Source organism: Rana temporaria (genome assembly GCF_905171775.1).
Source record: "Rana temporaria chromosome 2 unlocalized genomic scaffold, aRanTem1.1 chr2j, whole genome shotgun sequence".
NCBI classification, from domain to species: domain Eukaryota; kingdom Metazoa; phylum Chordata; class Amphibia; order Anura; family Ranidae; genus Rana; species Rana temporaria.
In genome coordinates, this window is record NW_024404414.1 from 800955 (window position 1) to 822557 (window position 21603).

The 21603-nt window shown below is 44.3% G+C and overlaps 1 protein-coding gene across 3 annotated transcripts in view; it reads left to right on the forward strand.

Annotated features, from left to right (window-relative positions):
• The window catches only part of LOC120921619, a 54418-nt gene that overhangs the window by 10927 nt on the left and 21888 nt on the right, over positions 1 to 21603 (forward strand). For 2 of the 3 annotated variants that reach the window (XM_040334127.1, XM_040334129.1), the window contains exon 1: positions 14298 to 14462. The exons of the other annotated variant lie outside the window; for it this stretch is intronic. In XM_040334127.1, coding sequence (XP_040190061.1) covers positions 14315 to 14462 — 148 coding nt within the window. In that variant the 5' untranslated portion in view covers positions 14298 to 14314. Of the gene's footprint in view, positions 1 to 14297; positions 14463 to 21603 lie in introns of those variants that run through there. 3 annotated transcript variants of the gene reach the window in all.

A 21603-nucleotide genomic window follows, 5' to 3' on the forward strand; every position in this document is an offset into this window, starting at 1 on the left:
TGGATGAACTTAACCTTTTATCCAAGGGTCTAAATTTTTGCCCTTCTAATCACTTTAATTTGTTTGGGACTATCCTGGATGTTAACAAGTTTGCCAGAAAACTCACCCTTAAAAAACAATTTGTTTTCATCTGTCGAGGAAGATACTCCATCGGTCAGCAGCCTAGAGTCGGGTGAGTTGGTCTCTTCTCCAATTTTATTCAAAGATGTGTGTGGTCTTCAAGACCTAACCGATTTACTTATTGAATCGGATCCCTGCCCCTTGAATCCTGCGGATGTTCCAACTTCATTATCATTTAATTTACAGTCTCGGTTCTATCCGCTGGGTTCCAGGGGCAGTGAGCTTGACTTATATCAGAAGTTGGTGGAGAGAGACCTTACTCACCTGGCACACAGGTGCCATGGCACTCCGCACCCCTCCAACCTGTCACATTCTGAGAGAGAAGCTGTCACATCATTGAGCTCCAATCGGGACATTGTCATCAGAAATGCAGACAAAGGGGGTGCGGTTGTGGTTTTAGACTCATGTGTGTATAAAGCTGAGGCCATGAGACAGCTATCAGATGCTTCCACATATACATGTCTTAACAGCAACCCCACTATCAAGTTTACACAAGATTTAATTTGTATTTTAGATAGGGGTATAGCTGCAGGTATTTTTTCAGAGTCCGATAGCAAATTTTTTGTTCCCGCACACCCTATAACACCGGTCTTCCATCATTTGCCAAAAGTTCACAAGGGGTTTTCACCTTTGACTGGCAGACCGATTGTGGCCGGGATCGGGTCGCTCAATGAGCGACTCGGTGAGTGGGTGGATGGCCAATTACAGCCACTTGTGTCCGCTCTCCCGGGGTACCTCAGGGACACTGAGCACTTGTTATGCAAATTAACAGGGGTCCCTTGGGAGCACGGATATAGGTGGATTAGTTTTGATGTATGTAGCCTATATTCCTGCATTCCACATCATCTGGGATTACAGGCGGTTTCCTACTTTTTACAACAGTCGGGACGCTACTCACTGGCCCTACAGGAATTCATCATTTTAGCCCTGCGCTATTTACTTACACATAATTTCTTTATGTTCAACGGGGTCTGCTACCTCCAAAGGTGCGGGGCTTCGATGGGGGCCAAGTTATCTCCATCCCTGGCTAATTTGTACATGGGGTGGTGGGAAAAGTCCCGCATCTTTGGAGGTACCAGCCCCGGCCGTTCGGATACCATTTTGTACTGTCGCTATATTGACGACCTGCTCCTCATCGTATCTGATGAGTTTGCAGATCTCAACGAATGGCTGAAATATTTTAATAACAATGAGTTGAACCTCCAGTTTACGGGTAATTTACAACCAACCACAATAGAATTCCTGGATGTAACACTCACGGGAGCCAATGGTCAGATTTCCACAGGTCTCTACAGAAAGAGTACAGCAGGCAATGCCTTGTTGCGAGCTGACTCGTCCCATCCCACACACACCATAAACAGTATCCCATATGGACAGTTCCTCCGCTTGAAAAGGTTGTGTACTTCTCCCAAAGATTTCACTAAAGAGGCAAGCAAAATGGCCCTCAGATTTAGGGATAGGGGCTATTCAGCCTCAGTTATTAATAATGCCTTGCGTAGGGTAAACACAATTTCCAGGGATTCACTGTTGACCAAAAAGACAGTGAGAGACGCACGGACTGGGTCTTCGGTTCACAGATCAGCCCCCTTATTCTCTACAGCTTACAGCATAGAGTATAACAAAATCAGACAAATTGTGAACAAATACCTACCTGTTTTATACAGTGATACTGTTTATGCATCCATTTTGTCTGATGGCATTAAATCAGTGAGCCGAAGGGCACCCACTTTAGGGGGTGTTCTATCACCCAGCCTGTTCGCCTCCAAACCTATCTCCCACACATGGCTTAACTTTGTGGGCACCTTTAAATGTGGCACCCATGGGTGCAGGTATTGCCCTTTGATAGGTACTGGCAATATGGTCCGGTCCTGCTCTAATGGCAGAGGTTTCAAAATAAAACAGTTCATTAACTGCAACACAAAATTTGTAGTCTATGTCATCACATGCAGTATCTGTCGGGTCCAGTATGTGGGAAGGACAATAAGGAGATTAAGGGATAGACTTAGCGACCATCTTTACGATATTGAAAAGAACCACAACACTAATGTGGCTAAACACTGGAACAACTTACATAACAAAAATGTCTCTAGTCTATCCATACAGGGCATGGAGAGGGTAATATGTCCACCTAGAGGAGGAGACAAATTCAAGCTCCTCTGTAAACGAGAGGTATTTTGGATATTTCATCTTGACTGTAGACAGCCCCGGGGACTTAACTTTGATTGGGATGTTTCACACTACCATGATTGAACACCCCTCCTTTTTCCTCCCCCCCTCCCCTTTTTTGCCTTTATCTTTTCCTTCTTTCCTCCCCCTCTTTCATTTCCCCTTTCCCCTTCTTTTCTGCTTTTCATTTTTTCTTCCCTCCCTCCTTCCCTCTCCCCTCCCCTCCTCTCCCCCCCCCCGTTCCTTCCCCCCCACATATTTCCCTCCCCCCTCCTCCCCCCCTCCCCCCCTTTCCCCCTTTCTTCCCCCCTTCTTCCCCTTCCCATTTTCTTCCCCCTCTCTTCCCCCCCCTCCACCCCCCCCCTCCTTCTTCTCTCATTTTACATACCTATGACTTCATATACATATAGTAAATCGTTACCCATAGCTTGCCCTAGCACATTAGATCTTTACATGTATGCTATTCATTTCATACAATAAAAGCACACATCGGCTTATAGATGGGCTAGTTTTCATACAGGTTTTCACTTTTTTATTATGTTGTCCAACTTTACCATCACTCATATTTCACATCCTTAACGGGTTCTTATTAAACCTACTCTGATAGGCAGAAGGGTTCTGCATTAAGGGGACTAAAAACAGGGGCGGGTCGGCACACCATACAGATATATACATTTTTTACTTTTATAGCTATTTTTTAATCCATCTTGAATGTCAATTTCTACAACTTGGGCTGTCCCAGCCTAGCCGATACATTAACTTGGGACCTTGGCTGAGTCCCAAGTTGTTTACATATCAATCACTGGGGCTTCGGCATAATTTTGCCCAACTTGTCTTTGCTAATTGACTTTCAATATTTATTTTTTTATTTTGATTGGCATACTTTGTATCTCTTGAATATTTTTCCTGTATGGTTTCCTGACCCGCACCACTTCCCTTCGGTTGCAATGGATTTCTACAGGAGTCCAGATTACGGAACACAACATTTACCACCTCTTGCGCATTTATAGGAGCAATTAGTTCTCTCCCATCGCATAGATTTTAGCTACACCTTTCCCCAATCTAGATACTATTCCTTGCCTGTTACACATACATCTGTATGAGTACACACAGGGCTAATGGTTTCATCATTTGCACACTATACTGGCCTTTTGGAGAGTCATGAATGGGCTTTTGTTATCTGGCCTTTGACTCTGGACCTGCACATAATTGCTCACATCGGCCACTCTAGTTGCTCATACCATTAACGCGTAGTATACGATCTTAGCACATGTTTCAGGCCGACTTCATATTCACTTTATGTTTTATAAACATCATAGTTGCTGCCCGCAGCACTGTGTGCATTACATTGTTTAGATCTCCACAGGCATGGTGTTTATTCATACACTTTGTGTTTTATGACACACTTTCACACTAGATTTCCATCTCCATCTAATTATAGCCATCAAACACTTAAGCCGTTAGTATCACTTGACAGCTGGGCTCAGGAGCTCGCTCACCCTATGGGATACGAATTCCTGCCATAGTTACATCCATTTTTCATTATATTCTTTTTTCTTTCTTTATATGCAAACTGTTATTTCAGAATATGATTTTGGCAAGCCCTTTGGGCCTGTTCTACACATATCTGGATGTATGTCTAACGGGTCAGCGGTCACATCAGTTGTTTGGCCTTCTGGAGAGTCATGGTCGGGTTCCCGACAACAGACTATCGCACTAGACCACTATCACATTTTTTTACTTTTTTATTTTTTTAACAACTACAACTACCATCATTGATGTTCATGGCCCTGCATACGTTGCAGTGTTTGAACGGCTATAAGCATTATGTTGCCACACAATCCCCGTGTTCGCAATAAAGTTTTGTATTAGATCATTATCTCCACGAGACACTTTGTTAATATCTGGCATATATGTTTGCATGTTCACACATTATCATTTGGTCACCCCACATTTTTATTTATTTTAAATATTTTGTATAGACAATAGGTACACAATTTACAACAACTAAATAAAAAATAAAAAAATACAGGAACGAGAATTTTTGCCTTAAAAAACAATATAAATAAAAATAAATACTCACATAGAAAACCAAAACGAAAAACAAGTATATAGAAGCACTTTAATGTTCATTTCTTTAACTCGTACAAATGAGGTAATTCACATTAATATTACACAGAAGTGTTCACATTTAAATACCAGATGTTCACTCTTTAATGCACAATAATATTATCCTCCTAATGGTCATAGAACATGCATACACTTTATCAATCTCATTCATTTTAGTATAGCTATACACGGGCTAAAAGTGTGACTTCATAATCTTGGAGCATTGTAGGGATATACATAGGTGTTTTGTCATTATGTATGTGTATGTGTTTTATATGCTTTATGTATACTACAAATTTTTCAAGTTTGTCCAGTTGCTTACTTAGCTTTCCGTCCAGGTCAGCAAAGTCGGGGTGCGTTTGCATAATGGTAAGTTCCTTTTGGACAGATGTCATATCATTTTGTAATACATTGACTTGCTCTAAGTTGGATTTGATGAGTATGCTCGTAAGAGTAAATGAGCATTTATTCAATGTATCAGTCCATTCTTGTTTCAGTGTCTCGTTGCATAACTCCGTGGTAGGGAACTTTTTGATGCGAAGACCCCGAGGTATTTGCTGTGAGGTAATGTAATCCGACAAGAAGTGAGTATCCCAGTACAGCGTACAACAGGGACTGTTGTCTTGGCTGGGTGCTGAGGTGGTATAGGTCCCCAATCGGAACGGGTTCTCTGTTGAAGGTTTGAGGGTTCTGCTAAAAACTGCATCTGGAGCCGCAGATGAAGATGTGCTTGGTTCCATAGAAGAGACTGGTGATTCCAAAGTGTCAAAACTGAGTTCCCGTTGATAGAGGCTCCCGAGCTGGTGATTAGAGGATGCAAGATCCAGAAAGAACACACAGACAAATCTTTCACCGCTCCAGGTGAGCCTCGTATATCATTAAGGGTTGTTGAACCACCAGGGTGCTGGTGATGCTGATTATAGCAAATGGACGAAAAAACTCTGGATAGCCGCACTCCAAAATAACTAAAATAAAGTTGGTCTTTTATTTTCAAATGCACATGCATTCACCGCAAACAACAGGTACAGTATTGGCCAACGCGTTTCATGGAGCAGGTGATGAGGCCTTCCTCAGAATTGATAAATTGAAAAAAAAAATTAAATAATATAAAAATGATATAAAAGTATACATACAAAAATGTAAAAAATCTAAAGAAATCACACATAGTATACATAAAGCATATAAAACACATACACATACATAATGACAAAACACCTATGTATATCCCTACAATGCTCCAAGATTATGAAGTCACACTTTTAGCCCGTGTATAGCTATACTAAAATGAATGAGATTAATAAACCAAAACCAAAACGAAAAACAAGTATATAGAAGCACTTTAATGTTCATTTCTTTAACTCGTACAAATGAGGTAATTCACATTAATATTACACAGAAGTGTTCACATTTAAATACCAGATGTTCACTCTTTAATGCACAATAATATTATCCTCCTAATGGTCATAGAACATGCATACACTTTATCAATCTCATTCATTTTAGTATAGCTATACACAGGCTAAAAGTGTGACTTCATAATCTTGGAGCATTGTAGGGATATACATAGGTGTTTTGTCATTATGTATGTGTATGTGTTTTATATGCTTTATGTATACTATGTGTGATTTCTTTAGATTTTTTACATTTTTGTATGTATACTTTTATATAATTTTTATATTATTTTAAACATTTTTTCAATTTATCAATTCTGAGGAAGGCCTCATCACCTGCTCCATATTGAATGTGCTTGCAATTAATTGTTAGTCTAATTATTTGATTGATTGAACTCTGCCATTGGCGGATGTCTTTTTCACATGATGGTGATTTTGGTATTTATGTTGTGTTAGTATGAACCTATGTTAGCCATGACTAAGCGCTGAAGTACAGCGTGAAACGCGTCGGCCAATACTGTACCTGTTGTTTGCGGTGAATGCATGTGCATTTGAAAATAAAAGACCAACTTTATTTTAGTTATTTTGGAGTGCGGCTATCCAGAGTTTTTTCGTCCATTTGCTAGAGACTGCAATTTGTTCATGTGATTTCAATTGCTTCATTACTAGCACTGTTATAAAAAGCAGGGATCGATCATTCCTCAGCTGCCCTCAGAAGGGGCAGGCTGGCAGAAATGCTGTTGCTAAACACAAATGTGGTTTGTTGCATGGTTTTTGTTTTATTTTGCCAATGGTTTTGGTTTATTTTTAAATGATGTTCACTTTGATGTATTTGTCTATGTGGCCTTATTTTATGAAAAATGTGTGAAGATGTTAAAGCTATGGTTATATAGATTTTTGAAATGTATTTTTGTTTGTGTTTGTTTGTTTGTTTGTCTTTTTTTGCTTTCCTTGTTTTGTTGACCAATAAAAATTACTTTAAAATTTTTAAGTTTGTCTTTTGTTACTTTTTCATGCAACATATTTTGACAGCTGCAGCTGAAATAGGTTTGGGCCTAACAAATTATGTGTGATTTTTGTCTAAGCTTCTTTCCTGGTGTGTAATCATGAAATGTTTGCCATGTTTATTCCCCATGACTTTAAAGACAAAGTGGTAAGTATTTTCTTTTTTCTGCAGTGGTCCTCAGCCCTCAAGTACCCCCGACGGGACATGTTTTGTGGATTTCTCTTATCAAGAATTGCTGTCCAGACTGTCTTTTAAAGCACATGTGCAAGATGAAGATAAACCTGCAAACATGGCCTGTGTGTGGGGGGGGGGGGGGGTTTGCTATTGGTGGACAGGCTTGATGTGCTGATTTACAGCACTGTGCTTAAATCTAGCGCAAGGCAATCCTATTCTAATTGTGGGTGTTTGAGGGAAGCCAAGTGAGTGTTAGAACACCTGCTTTGTGTTTTTTTTTTTGGGTTGAGCTTTGTGTCCCTTTTCTTAAAATTGGCTTCACTTCCTGTCACACAGCTGAACAGGAAGTGAGGTTAAAACCCTACCAGTGTCTTTTCTTGGGGACACAGGTCAATCTAACTAGTGTCCCCATTAAGCAAATTGCACTCCAGCACTGCTGTGTACACCCCAAATCATGGGTCTTCAAACTACGGCCCTCCAGTTGTTCAGGAACTACAATTCCCATCATGCCTAGTCATGTCTGTGAATGTCAGTGCATTACAAGGCCTCATGGGATGTGTAGTTCTACAACAGCTGGAGGGCCGTAGTTTGAGGATCCCTGCCCCAAATGATTATTTAGTTTGGGGTTTAGTAAAGGCAAAGCCACTCTGCAGTACAAGCATAGTTGCTGAAAATCAGAGAGGAAGCACTGATGGTTTTAACATCCAATCCTCTAGAAGCAAAGTTGTTTTGTTTTCTTTCTTCCTTGCTTTGCACTTGTAGTGCAAAGTGGATTTGCCTTTAGTAAATGGACCCCAAAGTCCAAGATCCCTAATAATTTGGGGTGTACACAGCAAAATGCTAGAGTGCAATTTACATAATGGGAAACTATTTAGATTGATCTCTGTGTCCCCAAGAAAAGATATTAGTAAGGTTTTACCCTCACTTCCTGTTTGGCTATGTGACAGGAAGTGAATGAATTAGAAAGGGTGAAGACACCTCACAAATGTTGTCACTATCAGGGGTGCAGACATCCCCAAAAAAATGAGCAGATAATACTTATTTGCAAATTAATAATTTTTTAGTTAACATTGGGTGGGGTGCCCTAACACACACATTCATACATATTAGCCACGCTGTATCCTGGCCTATTGGCATGGTTATATTTTCTTAGGGCTCTCAATAAAACTCTGACCAAAACTCTGGCTTACAGATGGCCACCACGCCAGGAGGCAGTGCAGAGGCGGGGCAGTAACCCCCCCCCAGTAACCCCCTCCCCCCCCCAGAACTAGTGTGTGTGTGTGCCCTGAAAATTCCTGGGCGGGTGATACAAAAACAGGGTGTGGCTTTGACAGGAAGGGGTGGGTCATTTTTCTATTAGGAGGTGCAGAAATGTAGTGAGGCCTAGGGCAGCACAAAACCTAAATATACTACTGCATATTAGGGCTTATTTAGACCGGATCCGATTTACAGCATGTTTTTATAGTGTGGGAGGAAACCCACGCAGGCACAGGGAGAACATGCAAACTCCATGCAGATGGTGTCACGGGCGGGATTCGAACCAGCGACCCTTTTGCTGCTAGGTCAAAGTGCTATACACTACACCACTGTGCTGAACGAACATGATTGCAGCTGAAAGCATGAGATCTTTTTTTTTCTCCAATACCATGCTTTCCAGCCTTATTGACCCCGTCTCTCTCCATAAAGAGGACCTGTCACACACTAGTCCTATTACAAGGGATGTTTACAAGTGGTTAAAGTGAAATAATAAAAGTGAAATATTCCTTTAAATTTCATACAGGGGGGAGGGGGTTTACACGCATGTTTCCCGTGCTTAGAACTGTCCCTGTACAAGATGTCATTTCTGAAGTGAAAAAAAAGTAAGTTTAAAGTACTCATGGTTATAAAGATTACAGTCATTGCTCATTAAAACAAAAAAAAAAACAAAAAAAAAAATGTATGGGGGTCCCCCCAAATTAAATTACCAGGCCCTTCAGGTCTGCAATGGATATTAAGGGGAACCCCGCCGTAAAAAAACCCCCAAAAAAATGGCGTGGGGTCCCCCCAAATATCCATACCAGGCCCTTCAGGTCTGGTGTGGATTTTAAGGGGAACTCCACCCCAAATTAAAAAAAAAATGGCGTGGAGTCCCCCTAAAAATCCACACCAGACCCTTATCCGAGCACGTTAACCTGGCCGGCCGCAGAAAAGAGGGGGGGACAGAGTGCGCCCCCCCCCTCTCCTGAACCGCACCAGGCCACATGCCCTCAACATGGGGAGGATGTCCCCATGTTGATGGGGACAAGGGCCTCATCCCCACAACCCTTGCCCGGTGGTTGTGGGGGTCTGCGGGCGGGGGGCTTATCAGAATCTGGAAGACCCCTTTAACAAAGGGGACCCCCAGATCCCGCCCCCCCCCTGTGTGAAATGGTAATGGGGTACATTGTACCCCTACCATTTTACAAAAAAAAAGTGACAAAAGTGTGAAAAATTACAGTAGCCGGTTTTTGACAATTCCTTTTTTATAAAATCTTCTTTCCGCGGTTCCTTGTTCTTCTTTCATTCGGGTTTCTTCCTCTGCTTCTTTCTTGGGTCTTCTCGTCCACATCTTGCCGTCTTGCCGTCTTCTCCCATCTTCTTCTCTGTCCGTCGACCTTCTCGTCCGCATCTTCTTGATCTTCTGGGTGCTGCGCTTGAAATTGAAGATCCCGCCGTGTTCCCGCTCCTGGGACCCGCCCCCCTCTGACGCCACAGGTTAACTCATCTGAAAGTCCGCGTGTGGCATATGTGCGTCAGAGGGGGGTGGGTCACATGAGTGTGACACGGCGGGAACTTCAATTGGAAGCTGCGGCGGGTTTTTCTTCTACGGACGTCGCGCTTCAAATCGAATTCCCCCGCCGTGTGACGCTCTGTGACCCCGCCCCCCTCTGACGCACATGACCTTCTAAGGAGTTTACTTGTGGCGTCAGAGGGGGGCGGGTCCCAGGAGCGGAACACGGCGGCCAATTCAAATTCAATCGCTGGCGGACCGAGCAGAAGACAGGAGAACACACAAGATGCGGACGAGGAGGCCGACGGAAGGAGAAGAAGATAGGAGAAGACACCGGGCAGACGACAAGGCTGAAGGACGGAGAAGACAGGAGAAGACACCGGGCAGACGAGGAGGCTGAAGGAGAAGAAGATAGGATAAGACACCGGGCAGACGAGGAGGCTGAAGGACGGACGGAGAAGATAGAAGAACACATCGGGCAAGATGTGGATGAGAAGACCCAAGAAAGAAGCAGCGGAAGAAACCCGAATGGAAAAAGAAAAGAAGATTTTATTAAAAGATTTGTCAAAAACCGGCTACTGTCATTTTTAACACTTTGACATTTTTTTTGGGGTGAAATGGTAGAGGTACAATGTACCCCATTACCATTTCACACAGGGGGGGGCCAGGATCTGGGGGTCCCCTTTGTTAAAGGGGTCTTCCAGATTCTGATAAGCCCCCTGCCCGCAGACCCCCACAACCACCGGGCAAGGGTTGTGGGGATGAGGCCCTTGTGCCCATCAACATGGGGACATCTTCCCCATGTTGAGGGCATGAGGCCTGGTGCGGTTCAGGAGAGGGGGGGGCCGCACTCTGTCCCCCCCTCTTTTCTGCGGCCGGCCAGGTTAACGTGCTCGGATAAGGGTCTGGTGTGGATTTTTAGGGGGACTCCACGCCATTTTTTTTTTAAATTTGGGGTGGAGTTCCCCTTAAAATCCACACCAGACCTGAAGGGCCTGGAATGGATATTTGCCAGGAACCGCACGTCTTTTTTTTTTTTTTTTTTTACGGCGGGGTTCCCCTTAATATCCATTCCAGACCTGAAGGGCCTGGTAATTTAATTTGGGGGAACCCCTACACATTTTTTTGTTTGTTTTATGAATTAATCCTGTCAGAATTGTCAGAGCCGACAATTCATTATAGCCGCGTGTGAATTTTAAATGGCTTTTTTTCCTTCTGAATGTCACTTTGTGCAGGGGCAGTTCTAAGTGCGGGAAAAATGCGCTATTTCACATGCTGACATTACACCCCCCCTAGGTACGAAATTTAAAGGAATATTTCACTTTTATTGTTTCACTTTAAGAATTATTAATTTCACTGCTCCCGAAAAAACGTCCGTTTTTAAAAAAAAAAAAAACATTGATACATGTCCCCTGGGGCAGGACTTTTTAGGACAAAACTTGCAGATTAGCCTTTAAAATGAACACTTTTGAATTCTCCCATAGACTTCTATAGGGAGATCGGCGTGGCTTTACATATTACTTTCAATGCGCCGGCTGCTACGCTGGTTCATGCGCCTAATTAAGCCTTCACTAATCAAGGCATGAACCAGCGCAGCGCACAGAGCATAGTAAATCAGCCCCAGAGTGTTGGACACAAAGATAAATAGACTTAAAATGTCCTCCAAGATTGCAGTGAGCAGAGCTGAAGACACGTTACAGAATCTAAAGGAGACTTATAATGTACATCCCACACCTGAGAACTTGACTAAGGTACAGTTACAGACTAGGGTAGTCTCGCAGTTACATATGGAAAAGGCCAAGCAGCGTATCTTCTTTTGTAAGACACGGGTATATGAGCACGGTGAGAAGGCCAGGAAGATGTTGGCCTATTTGGCGCACTTAGAGGACAGGCCGCCGGTGGTGCATCAGCATATCTGCACCAAAACGGGATGACCTACAACCTCCATGTCCCTTCCTATCCGCCACCTGTGGGGGATACCAATGTGGGACTTTGTAAGTAATAATAAACAAAAATAATATACTGTAAAAAATGTTGTCAGGTTATTTGTTCTCTGTAAAAAAAATTAAAATAATTAAATATTGAGGCTGGTACAGACTTTTTAAATGTGAAATGTAAAATATTCCATCCCTTCTCTCTTTGTCCCTCCTGAATGGTATCACATATTCCAGATTAATCCTCAATGTATTTTTTTTTTTTTTTACAGAGAACAAATAACCTGACAACATTTTTTACAGTATATTATTTTTGTTCATTATTACCTACAAAGTCCCACATTGGGATCCCCCACAGGTGGCGGATAGGAAGGGACATGGAGGTTGTAGGTCATCCCGTTTTGGTGCAGATATGCTGATGCACCACCAAAAAATATAGGATATTGCCCTTAAGAAACAGGGTCAGACACATATGCACTCTCATACTCCGCTATGGAACAATGGATTTCTGCCCGAGCTGTGCACGGTGCCGGATCCGGGGCTCTGGGCATCATATGGGGTGCTATATGTGTCTCAGGTCCTGACGGGATCCAGACTCAAGTCCTTCTCAAGTCTCAGGGAGGAGTTCTCCCTTCCACCACAATTCCTCTTTAGGTATCTGCAGCTTAGGCATGCGATCAGAACACAGTGGGATTCTATCACTGTCGATCTGAGGACTCTGCAGGTGCTGGATGTGATCTTTGGAACAGATTCAGCCAAGCTCACGTCTAATATCTATTATATTGTCCGACAGCGTAGTATTGGCAGGGTATCACAGGCGGCTAAGATAAAATGGGAACATAATGTGGGCCCTATAGACGACACAGATTGGGGGGAGATCCTGGAGGGGGTCAAGCCTTCATCCCCCAAACTCTCGGATAGATTGACACAATTGTACATAATTCACCATGCATATATTACACCGATGAGACTGGCGAAGTTCCAATCCACAAGAAGCCCCTTCTGCCCCATGTGTGCATTTGCTGCGGGCTTGTTTTATCACCTGATATGGTACTGCCCAGATGTTCAGGCCTACTGGCTGCAGGTGACTCAATTTCTTCACGATAATATGGGGTCCCCGGTGGGCATGGATCCAAAGTTATGCCTCCTGGGCTTGCTACCAGATGTCGATGTAGACAGGTATCAGACTTTCTTTATATATGAAACGTTATTCCTGGCCAGGAAGGTAGTAGCCTGGATGCAGACGGGGGCTCCAACACTGAGGGACTGGAACAGGAAGGTGAATGCCACTCTCCTGTATAGGAAGATCATATATATACACAGGGGGTGACCGCAGAAGTTTTCCAGTGTATGGGACAGGTGGCTGGAGGATGGTGAGACCTGTACAGTCTGAGTTAACACATGACAATGGACTTGTGTTTCGAGAGGGGGGGTGGGTGGGGGGATGGGCGTATTGCTCAGGAAAGTTTCACTGTCCCGTATATGCTTGATCCAAATTGGACTGTAGTGGTTTACCTTTGTTTTATTTCCGTGTTTTCCTATTTATTTTCTTGCCAATGGTTTTTGATGTGCCCATGTCTGCAAGGCCTTGTACGCATCATAAAGACGGCTTGAACTTACTATGTAAAGCTATAACCCCTTTACAAAAAAAAAAATGTTTTGGACGATGTTGGTCCACTGCTTTATTTGTATGTATACCTTTTTTTTACATCTCAATAAACTTGTAATTTTCTGGTTAAAAAGAAATCTTTCAATCCCCATTGCAGCTGGAGGATAGGTTCAGGCAAACACCCATTTAGTTGGGCCATTTGCCAATTTTTCAGGGATTCTCCTGAGTGACCTGAGAGGATGGTGTGGCCATTTGTCTCCTTTCTGTCATCATGTGATAAACTACTGACCATGGTGGATTTGTGGAGTGGATAAGGTATATATTGTGGCGGAACAACGGAATAACCGACAGAGATACAGTCTATAGTTATCCTGCCAGTAGAAGTTCTGAGGCCAATATATAAAGAATTCTCATAACCACTTACTGTATATCTCAAATTATCTACATGGGATTTTTATTGCTGATTCTATGGACATCCTTGCTGTTCCTTCACTGTCCAGCTTTTCTCCTAAATATACTCCATGGAGCTGTGTACATTGAGGATTAATCTGGAATATGTGATACCATTCAGGAGGGACACAGAGAGAAGGGATGGAATATTTTACATTTCACATTTAAAAAGTCTGTACCAGCCTCAATATTTAATTTTTAATTTTTTTTTTACAGAGAACAAATAAACTGACAACATTTTTTACAGTATATTATTTTTGTTCATTATTACCTACAAAGTCCCACATTGGTATATTGATATAACTCCAGATAGGGATGTTGGTGCCTCTTGTATAAGATAATCAGATGCCCTCCTGAGGTCTTAATCTCCTACAATAGAAAAAACTGATCAGATTTGAGATGTTCAGAGCTGTGAGAACCTGAGAACTCAACTCTTCAGTATCTACCAGACAGAGAAGTATTGGTTGTGGGTATATTGACACATCAAGTTTATATGCGTGTAAAGAAAAGGAAACACAAGTTATACAATTCAGAATCTTCTTCCTCTAATTATTTTCTACAAATTCTCATTCTTCTTCCACACAGACCAGACACCCGACTGCAGCGATGTGGCTCCTTCGTGTCCTCCTCCTGTGTGCCCTCCGTGTCCTCCTCCTGTGTCCCCTCCGTGTCCTCCTCCTGTGTCCCCTCCGTGCCCTCCTCCTGTGTCCCCTCCGTGTCCTCCTCCTGTGGGCTCTTCTCTATCCAGGCACAGGTATGTAAGAACATTATATATAAAGAGGTGATGACAGAGTATTCTTTTCTTTTATTGCACTATTAATACGTCACCCTTTCCATTATTTGTACAATATTCTATAAGTTGAAACATTCTCCTTTATCATTGATACAAATGTAAATATCTTGGCCAGGGTACATATCATAGACACCCCGACTACAGAAATGTGTCCCCTCCGTGTCCTCCTCCTGTGTCCCCTCTGTGTCCTCCTGTGTCCCCCTCCGTGTCTTCCTCCTGTGTCCCCTCCGTGTCCTCCTCCTGTGTCCCCACCATGTCCTCCTTCTGTGCACCCTCCGTGTCCTCCTCCTGTGTCCCCTCCGTGTCCTCCTCCTGTGCCTCCTCCATGTCCTCCTCCTGTGTCCCCTCCGTGTCCTCCTCCTGTGCCCCCTCCGTGTCCTCCTCCTGTGTCCCCTCTGTGTCCTCCTCCTGTGCCCCCTCCGTGTCCTCCTCCTGTGTCCCCTCCGTGTCCTCCTCCTGTGCCCCCTCCGTGCCCTCCTCCTGTGCCTCCTCCATGTCCTCCTCCTGTGTCCCCTCCGTGTCCTCCTCCTGTGCCCCCTCCGTGCCCTCCTCCTGTGCCCCCTCCGTGCCCTCCTCCTGTGCCTCCTCCATGTCCTCCTCCTGTGCCCCCTCCGTGTCCCCTTCGTGTCCTTCTCCTGTGTCTCCTCCGTGTCCTCCTCCTGTGCCCCCTCTGTGTCCTCCTCCTGTCCCCCCTCCGTGTCCTCCTCCTGTGCCCCCTCCGTGTCCTCTTCCTGTGCCCCCTCCGTGTCCTCCTCCCGTGTCCCCTCCGTGTCCTCCTCCTGTGCCCCCTCCGTGTCCTCCTCCTGTGTCCCCTCCGTGTCCTCCTCCTGTGCCCCCTCCGTGCCCTCCTCCTGTGCCCCCTCCGTGCCCTCCTCCTGTGTCCCCTCCGTGTCCTCCTCCTGTGCCTCCTCCATGTCCTCCTCCTGTGTCCCCTCCGTGTCCTCCTCCTGTGTCCCCTCCGTGTCCTCCTCCTGTGGATTCATTATAAAGAGGTGATGATGTAGTATTGTTATCTAATTGTATTTCTCCATCATTTCACTATTAATACAGGATCTTTTCCATTATTTCTACAATATTCTATAAGTTGAAACATTCTCCTTTATCATTGATACAAATGTAAATATCTTGTCCATGCTTTGTATCAGGAATGTAATGTGTCATTATAAAGAGGACATATTATAGAATAAAATGTGTACTTTGTATCTCCAGTCACACTCCTTCCATGAAAACTAACATTGGCCAACACCAGATAAATCTCTGATTGGTGAATGGAGGAGGGGGGAAGGTGACAATGTTATACACAGATGGACAGTTGTATCCCCTCCTGCAGGGTGCTGCTCATTTCTTTAGTAGGAAAGCTTTTACATTTGGAGCTCTACCATCCCCCGCCTATTCTGAGGATAGGACTAACAAACCTTCCTTTCCATGGCTCCCCATCCATGGGGCTTTTAGATGGGACTTCACCCCATGCAGATATTACACGGTACATAAGACAAGAAAACATGTTTTTCAACCAGACGGGTTTTATCTTTTGGTGGGAGACATTTATCACGATTAATGATGGATTTTTGTTTTGTCTAATATAAATTTACTTTACTTTTTCCTACAAACTTTTTTTTTTTAATGCAATGAGCCCCCAAAATATTTATACCAGACCCTCATCCCCCCTGACCCCCCTGGATGCTACATATTTTGGGGGTTCCTGTTGAATTTTGTACACATAAAGAGATCTTACAGGGAAATGGGAATTATCAGCATTTTAAACAGATTTTTTTACCTCTTTTAGATGTACATTTGCTGCACTACTTGTTTAGATGGTAGAGATGGGCCACTTCATGAGAAGGTTTATGGGACTTCTTTTTAGCATTCAGTTAAATTCTCCTTGCCAAACAATAATAAAAACTTGTTTTGTGTTGGTACATGTCCCCGGAGGCAGTGCCCAACCCCCATGCAGTTTTTATTTTTTTTTTGCCAATCCTTTAGCTATTAGCCTTACAAATGGAGAACATTTATTTGACAGATTCAGCTCCCAATGACTCAGGGCTGGCAATAGGGGGATACAGGCAGTCCCTGGCCAATACAACTTCAGTGTGGGTGCCTAACACTTTCAGTCGGGGGGAGGGGGGGGGGTTTCAAGTCCTGCAGGGGCCGCCTGTGGCTCTCTCTCCAAGGTGCATTGTGTCCCCCAGTCTCCAGTATATATGCTCCAGAGCCCCCTGGTGGTAGGAGCCGGCAGACAGGCTTCTCCCTAAATAGGTGGAGGTGGTGGGCGGGGCTGGGGTGTGGCCACATTCTACCTGTCCTCACACAGGTGATCACTGACTGAGGCTCCTGAAGATGGCGTGAAACTGAGGAGGAGAAAAGATGGCAGCCGGGCTTCATCCTCCAGTCGTGTACTATGAGGCTGACCTCTCTGCTTTCTCCTGACCTGCCACTGCACACTGCCCTACAACTACAGTATATACTGCCCTACCACTATATTCTGCCCTACCACTATATACTTCCCTACCACTATATACTGCCCTACAACTATATACAGCCCTACAACTATATACTGCCCTACAACTATATACTGCCCTACAACTATATACCGCCCTACAACTATATACTGCCCTACCACTATATACAGTACTACCCTACAACTATATACTGCCCTACCACTATATACTGCCCTACCACTATATACCGCCCTACAACTATATACTGCCCTACCACTATATACAGTACTACCCTACAACTATATACTGCCCTACCACTATATACTGCCCTACCACTATATACCGCCCTACAACTATATACTGCCCTACCACTATATACAGTACTACCCTACAACTATATACTGCCCTACCACTATATACCGCCCTACCACTATATACTGCCCTACCACTATATACTGCCCTACCACTATATACCGCCCTACAACTATATACTGCCCTACCACTATATACAGTACTACCCTACAACTATATACTGCCCTACCACTATATACTGTCCTACAACTATACACTGCCCTTCAACTATACACTGCCCTACCACTATACACTGCCCTACAACTATACACTACCCTACAACTATATAATGCCCTACAGCTATACACTTCCCTTCAACTATATACTGCCCTACCACTATGAATGAATGAATGACTTTTATAGCGCAACTCATGTGAACTGAATCGCCTCTGGGCGCTTTTTCCAGCCAGATTCTGCTTGGCTGGTGAGGTCATTTTACCCCATAGGATCGTGACACGCTTGGGACACACAGTCATTCACACAGATATACATATATATACACTGCCCTTCAACTATATACTGCCCTACCACTATACACTTCCCTACCACTATACACTGCCCTACAACTATATATTGCCCTACCACTAAACACCAACCTACCACTATATACTGTCATACCACTATATACTGCCCTACAACTATATACTGCCCTACCACTATACACTGCCCTACAAATATAAAATGCCCTACAACTATATACTGCCCTACCAATATATACTGCCCTACCACTATATACTGTCCTACAACTATATACTGCCCTACCACTATATACTGCCCTACAACTATATACTGCCCTACCACTATATACTATCCTACAACTATATACTGCCCTACAACTATATACTGCCCTACAACTATATACTTTCCTACCACTATACACTGCCCTACAACTATATACTGCCCTACCAATATATACTGCCCTACCACTATATACTGTCCTACAACTATATACTGCCCTACCACTATATACTGCCCTACAACTATATACTGCCCTACCACTATATACTATCCTACAACTATATACTGCCCTACAACTATATACTGCCCTACAACTATATACTTTCCTACCACTATATACTGCCCTACAACTGTATACTTTCCTACCACTATATACTATCCTACAACTATATACTGTCATGTCAACATATACCTGTGGGTAAGTGCAGCGTTGTGGGGTGGAAAATAACAAAATTAGCATTAAAGAAATGTCCCAAAGATACAAACAACCCAGAGGGAAGGGTCTCGGTTGGGAACACTCAAAGTTCCCTGCAAAGGTGGAGAGTGGAGCAAGTTTTGATGCCCCGACAGTGTCTGTCTCTGAGGGAGGAATGCAGCCAGTCAGAGCCCAGTGGGGAGGATTCTGATGCAGGATGGCGTGGCCCCAGCCTGTCCCTACTTGTCCGCTATTCACTCTCCCTGACAGATGGGTGAACTGTCCCTGTACCATCCACTCGCATTGTGCCAGAGACAGGCACTTATAAAGGCTCTCATCCAGCTCCGGCTCCCCCGATCATCCAGCTCCGGCTCCCCCGATCATCCAGCTCCGGCTCCCCCGATCATCCAGCTCTGGCTCCCCCGATCTCCCAGGAGAGATCGGAGCAGTCTGCGGGAGATCGGGGGAGCCGGAGCTGGATGATCGGAGGTGAAAAGCTGAACCAATCACGGAGGAACACACACTGAAGATCCTGGTTTATGTTCACGGCTGGATATCGGCAGGGCTGGACTGGGACAAAAATTTGGCCCTGGACTTCATCCAGACTGGCCCACTTTGACAGGTCTCTCCCATGGCGGCCGGACAACTCCTACACCCCCCCTCCCCGGCCACCCATCCCCCTCTCCCCCCTTTACTAGCCACTAGCCCTTCTACTTTATTAGAGTAGAACGGCTGGTACTGGTACTCTGATACCAGTGGGGAAGCTAGACATTATTTCACCCGGGGCAAAGAATCAGTTTGGTGCCCCCCCTTATGGGACAAGATTAGGCAGAAGTGAGAAACTCCCAGGCCATAGCTGTTGAGTCAGCTGTCTGTCCCCTCCCCCATGATCCTCTGTCTCCCCCCCCTGCTCCTCTGGTCCTCCCCCTGCTTCTTTGCCCCCTCCCCCAGGTGAGCGATGTGGGCAGGGAGAGGAGGTGAGCGATGCGGGAAGGGAGAGACAGAGGAGCGGAGGGGGGGGGGGGCGGTCCGCTGTCACTGAAGCCGGCCCACTGAACCATCGGCCCACCGGGAAACTCCCTGTAGTCCCAATGGCCAGTCCATCCCTGGATATCGGAGATTATTTAACCCTTTCTATGTGGTTTAAAGCGTTTGAGCCAAGCACGAGAGTGTAAGGCATTTAGAGTTGGTGAGTGCGTTTTCTGAAGGGAGGGGAATGACTTGTACATAGTGGTGTGGTGAATCAACAGAGAAATACTGCACTGAATTCATCTTTTGGATTATTCTGATGCACTTTTGTTTTAGAAGACCAAGGGCTAGATTCAGGTAGGGGCACGCATATTTCCGGAGGCGCAGCGTATCGTATTTACGCAACGCCGCTGCAACTTACAGGAGCAAGTGCAGTATTCACAAAGCACTTGCTCCGTAAGTTGCGGCGGCGTAGCATAAATGGGGCCAGCGTAAGCGCGCGTAATTTAAATGTGGAAGGGGGGGGCGTGTTTTATGTTAATCTATGATGACCTGACGTGATTGACGTGTTTTACGAACGGCGTATGCGCCATCCGTGTACATATCCCAGTGTGCATTGCTCCCAAGTACGCCGCAACTACGTATTTTTTTCCGACGTGAACGTAAATTACGTCCAGCCCTGTTCGCGAAGGACTTACGCAAACGACGTAAAAAATTCAAATTTCGAAGCGTGAACGACTTCCATAGTTAACATTGGCTGCGCCACCTAATAGCAGGAGTAACCTTACGCCGAAAAAGCCTTACGCAAACGACGTAAAAAAATTGCGCCGGGCGTACGTACGTTTGTGAATCGGCGTATCTAGGTCATTTGCATACTCTACGCCGAAAACAACGGAAGCGCCCCTAGCGGCCAGCGTAAAAATGCACACAATTATAAGCCGCCGCATTCAAGTTACTTCGGCGGAGGAAGCCTATTTTTCCCGACGTATCTGCCTTGGAGAATCGGCGTAAAGATACACCGGCGCAGATTTGAAATTATCTGGAGATACGCCGCCGTAACTGCTACCTGAATCTAGCCCCAATTGTTTTTCACTTGTCACAGAGTGATAATGTTACACACATTTTTGCATATTAAGTTTTGTGTATGAAATTTTTATTATTTTTAAATATAATTATTTATTCAATGTTTTCCATTTATAACAAAACATATAAACAATATAATACAATGGCAAGAGAAGGAATAAAACGATATTAAAGCGGGGGTTCACCCTATATAAAATGTTTTTTTTTTTTTTCCCCTCTAGCATTAAATTCGGCATAGTAGCGCGAGCTACAGTATGCCTGTCTGTATTTTTGTATCCCCGTACTCACAGTGCAATCGTACATTGAAGATTCCGGGGAATGGGCGTTCCTATGGTGAGAGAAGGTGATTGACGGCCGGCCCTGGCACGTCACGCTTCTCCGGAAATAGCCGAAATAGGCTTGGCTCTTCACGGCGCCTGCGCATAGCCTGTGCGCAGGCGCCGTGAAGAGCCGAGACCTACTCCGGCTGTCTTCGGGGAGCGTGACGTGCCAGAGCCGGCCGTCAATCATCCTCCCTCTCCATAGGCACGCCCATTCCCCGCGGGAGTCGGAATCTTCAATGTGCAATTGCACAGTGAGTACGGGGATAAAAAAATACAGACAGGCATACTGTAGCTCGCGCTACTATGCCGAATTTAATGCTAGACTGTTGTTAAGGAGGGTGAACCACCGCTTTAAATTAGAGTACAAATCTAACCATCCGACCTCCTAAAAAAATCCAGCAGCATCTTCTATTAAATACATAAAATTAGGGATATAAAACCACAAAATATGCCTAATAATAATAATAATAATAATAATAATAATAATAATAATTATTACTACAATTGTTAACTTGGATTGCAATGCATCCATATCGCTAATTCTTCCTTTTTTTTTATACCTTCCCTTCTCTACTTTCACATAAAAGAAACCTCCCCCCTCCCCCCGACTCCTTCCCCTGGAGGTCATGTGGGGAAAAAACAGACAAACAAACAAAAAAAGAAAGAAAAAGAAAAAAACATTAAACAAACAAAAATAAATAAAAAAGGGAGCCCTATCTTTAAAAGCTTCTCAGCCTCTGACCATTATTATTTAAAAAAAATATTTTAAATATATCCCTGTATTA